Source organism: Cyphomyrmex costatus, unplaced genomic scaffold (genome assembly GCF_001594065.2).
Source record: "Cyphomyrmex costatus isolate MS0001 unplaced genomic scaffold, Ccosl1.0 scaffold600, whole genome shotgun sequence".
NCBI classification, from domain to species: Eukaryota; Metazoa; Arthropoda; class Insecta; order Hymenoptera; family Formicidae; genus Cyphomyrmex; species Cyphomyrmex costatus.
The window spans coordinates 44,673-48,845 of NW_017280157.1; the positions used below are offsets into that span (position 1 = coordinate 44,673).

Below are 4,173 nucleotides of genomic sequence, written 5' to 3' on the forward strand. Positions count from 1 at the left end.
ATGAATAAAATGGGTAGCTAATCTCAATAACTGCTTTCTTGCCAAAAACTGTTTTATGATATTATTCCCTTGGATGCAGGGACGTCGTTATGCAGCTTTCTTGACATATTCTGGCTCTCTCGGATCTTGTGCTATTCCCAAAATGTAAAAATATTATGAAAAATAAATCTTTTCAGGTAAAGGAATGCGACAAGTGCTCCAAACAGCATTTCAACTATGGACTTTAAAAAAGAGTTTCAAGGCTTTGTATCAAAGATGCATGAAGCGTGTATTAGATGTCACAAGGGACTTCCTTTGAAACACAAAATGTAGCATTTTGTTATCTAAGATGTTGTTTTTTTTATTGCTACAATCCGAGAACTTTATATTTAGACCATATAAATATTTATTATTATTAAATTTTTTTTATGCTACTTTATTAAAATTTTTTTCAAATATTTCTTATATCACAGTATAAAATTACAGCTATCTAAACACTTAATTAGTATATGTAATTATTATCAAAGTATATTTGAGCTCTAATCTGATAATTTCTTGAAGACATTTGGGCTTTGATAATTGATTTCTGATGATAGTCTTGAATGGTTTCAGGTCTCAAGAGAACGGTGAGTGAATTACCGCAAAGAGGAATCAGGAGGTACAAGCCGGCAAGTCGAAAATGCCGCTCCCGAAGCGATTGGTAGAGCCTGTTCATGTAGCACGTGGCACTATCCCTGAGGACTTCCCGCTGCCATCGGAACTCGAGGCGGCCACCAATGGCACCTTGGCCAACACTATCAGACAACTATCTAGCTTGTCGAGGCATGCCGAGGATCTCTTCGGCGAGTTGGCAAGAGAAGCGCACGGATTGAGCGATCGAGCGAATTCCCTGCAGGCTAGGATAGATCGTTTAGCTGTCAAGGTTACCCAATTGGATAGTAATGTTGAGGAAGGTACGTAAAACGTGCTTGTTTCAATTTGTCCAGCTAACTGTGATACGAAATAATTAAAAGAGAGATATAATACTAAAGTTATGAAAATGAAGATTTAAATGATGTTAAGTTCTTATTTTCTGTGCAGTCTCATTGCAAGATATACACATGAGGAAAGCCTTCAAAAGTTCTGTGGTGTTCGATCAGCAAGTCGTCTCTAGAGACACCATGCCGACGGCGATGCTGGAAACGTATCATCAATGTGACACGCCACCGCCCCTAGACAAACTTAATATTTACAGGTAATTAGCGGCGTCAGTTCATTTTCATCAGTTTCAATAATTTAATACGGTAATAATTGAAACATTAACTATTGTCTTCAGGGAGGATGGCAAGGATGGTTTGAAATTCTACACCGATCCGAATTACTTCTTCGACCTATGGAGTCAGGAAATGCTCAAAGACACGGAAAAGAAATTACATGATCGAGGAAAGAAGGTAAGAATCCTTGCAGAATAATGCACTCTAAGACGCATCTCGATAACTATTGTATTATTTAATATCCGTACTGTATCGTTTTCTAAATCTAATTATGAATCAGTCAAGTTTAATTGATCTTTGATCTTTGAAGTTGTCGAGGTGCGCGGATTTATAGATCAAATTGGAATCATATGATTACTTAACCTGTCTAATACTGCGATTCTAACTATTGAATTACTGTCCCCTTCGTTGTAGAGCGAGTCTGAATATGCCGAACCGTTCAGAGAGGCAAGTCGATGGTTTGGATCTTTGTAGTTTCTTTTTAATCTCTCTTATCCCTCTTATAAAACATCCAATAGTATTTCAGTGAATCGATCGATCGCCACTTCACTCTCATCGCATAATCACCCTCTTTGTGGTTTTTCTTTCATTAACCGACCTTTTTGCGCGCTGATATAGAGACTGACGCTAGATGCTCGCTTTCTCGAAGTTTTGTAGTTGTGCTAATAGTCACGTTTTCTCAGTGGCGACATTCACTTTGCGTAGATCGAATGTAAATAGACTTCATTGTCGGAACCTAAGTTTGTTGACCTTTTCGATGACGAGATCGAAAAGAAAAGAAGCAAAAATTCCATCTACGCAAATCTTGATTCGAGGCCCTTCCTATCCTTTCCGAAAACTAAGATGTGTTTTTTGATATACTCAAAACAAATCTCTCACACCTACCGTCACTTTGTGGATCACTTATGTAATGTCGTTCTTTGCAATTTTCATGCAAGTTTTGAATGTACTTTTTAGAACTGCGTTATACTCATCATCCTCCGATTCATCTTCGATCGATACCGATACCCTTTCACGATCTTGATCGTTTCATCGTTCATTTCAGGATTATCTCATCTCCACTTTATCATGTGTCACATAGAAAATAAAAGTGTTGCCGTGAATAGGAAGAATATTTTTCTTTTTTTTTCTTATGATAATGAATTTTTGTTGTAAAATTAACAAATGATAATTTTGTGGGGCTCCACTTTTATTTTTTTTTTACACATATACATTTATGTCCTTCTTAACTATTGATCCAGTAAATTCTGATTTGGTTTAGAAACGATAATATCGCTTTTAAATAATTTTAAAATAACTTCTTTTCTTCTCCAATTGGAACTCTAAAATTTATTGTTAAAAATGTCTCCAATTACTGGATCAATCGTCGGGATGTTCTTGAATTAAACCGATTGTGCTTGACTTACATGCGATGCACCTTGTTCGTTTTCTCTTGCGCGTTATGCATATTAAATCGTATTTTTTTTCGCGAAACAGCCGCACAGGCCTCGGAATGAGGGTGGCGGTGGAGGTGGTGGCAGGCATAAGAAGCGTGTAAGGCAACCACATAATACGAGGGAACGACAACGGCAACTGGCTGTTGGCCATGGCGAATACATCATGCCGACGCAAGCAGTGCAGTACAGGGCGCCACACAATGTACAACCCGATGATGCGTTGTTGGGAATGGTAATGACGGATCCCAGGCCACCCAGGCCCAACAGCATCGAACTACGACGAAGCTACCCTCCAGAAGAGCAGCATCTTTACAGCCCGCCGTCTTCCGATCACTATAGGTGAAAATATCGATATGACAATAATAATAATAATAATAATAATAATAATAATATAATTGATAATTTTAAATAATTATAGATAGTCGATAATAATATGTATATTAATAATCAGAATACTTTTTATTCTATGCTTTTACTTTACTTTCCTAGTACTATGGACTCTTTAAATTCTTTTATACTATAGAATTTAAAGGTTTATATCTTTACGCATAATTGATAATGTTCTCTCGTTATAGGGGAACGAACTATATGACTCAGGGCTACGATGACAATCCATACGGCTCGCATTACGCCTCGGGTCAGGCACCGATCGGTAGCGACGCGTATCAAAGTCCTGGCGGTCAGAGTACTCCGAGTCGGGGCGGTAGGTCACGACCATCGCAACCGCCACCGGCGCCGCCGAGCAACGCTTCCAGCAATTCTACACCCACAGTAGCATCCGCTAACAATACTCCCACTAGGGGAAGATCCATGAGCACCGGCAGGGATACCCTGCCACCGCCACCCCCGCCACCTGGAGAAACCATGTCTCCTCCTTCCATGAACGGTATATTTGTTATATTAATTATTATTTTTAATTTACAGTATAATCGTATTTGAGAAACTATCTCTTCTCAACATATAAAATAACTATTAATATATGTATATTATTGTACAATTATTTTTAATTATTTAAAAAAAATAAGGAATGTAAACTTATTTTGTACAACTTAGTGACCCTCTAATAAGAGTCTGGCCACCTTCTCCCCGGTTTGTGATTGGTCCGACATTTATCATCCATTCCCGCAAATTTCTTTAAATTTATAAATTGTAAAAATTAATAAATTCGTAAAAATTAAAGTAGAATCAATTACAATTTTTATTTTTATTATTATTTAACTTATATTAACATTATTAAATATTTTCTATAAAAACTTTTATGTAAAAAAAACGTTGCAATATGTCTTTCATAAAATAAAAACAACAATTAAGTAAGTATTATAAATATATTGAAAATATAAAAATTAATATATTAAGAATATATAAAATTTATAAAAATATTACAAGATTAAGAAACTTTAATAAAAATTAAATTTAAATACAAATAATACAATTAATGCTTTAAAATTCTTAACAAAAAATACTTAGGTAGCACCAATAGGGAATAAATAAAGTAGTATATTTAT

General features: G+C 35.9%; 1 protein-coding gene across 1 annotated transcript in view; it reads left to right on the plus strand.

Moving 5' to 3' along the window:
* The first annotated feature begins 658 nt into the window (after window positions 1–658).
* SCAR (wiskott-Aldrich syndrome protein family member 3 SCAR) overlaps window positions 659–4,173 on the plus strand; it is a 5,222-nt gene continuing 1,707 nt past the window's right edge. The window contains exons 1-5 of the mRNA XM_018547037.1: window positions 659–932; window positions 1,060–1,213; window positions 1,295–1,409; window positions 2,709–3,007; window positions 3,244–3,554. Coding sequence (XP_018402539.1) covers window positions 659–932; window positions 1,060–1,213; window positions 1,295–1,409; window positions 2,709–3,007; window positions 3,244–3,554 — 1,153 coding nt within the window. The remainder of the gene's footprint in view (window positions 933–1,059; window positions 1,214–1,294; window positions 1,410–2,708; window positions 3,008–3,243; window positions 3,555–4,173) is intronic.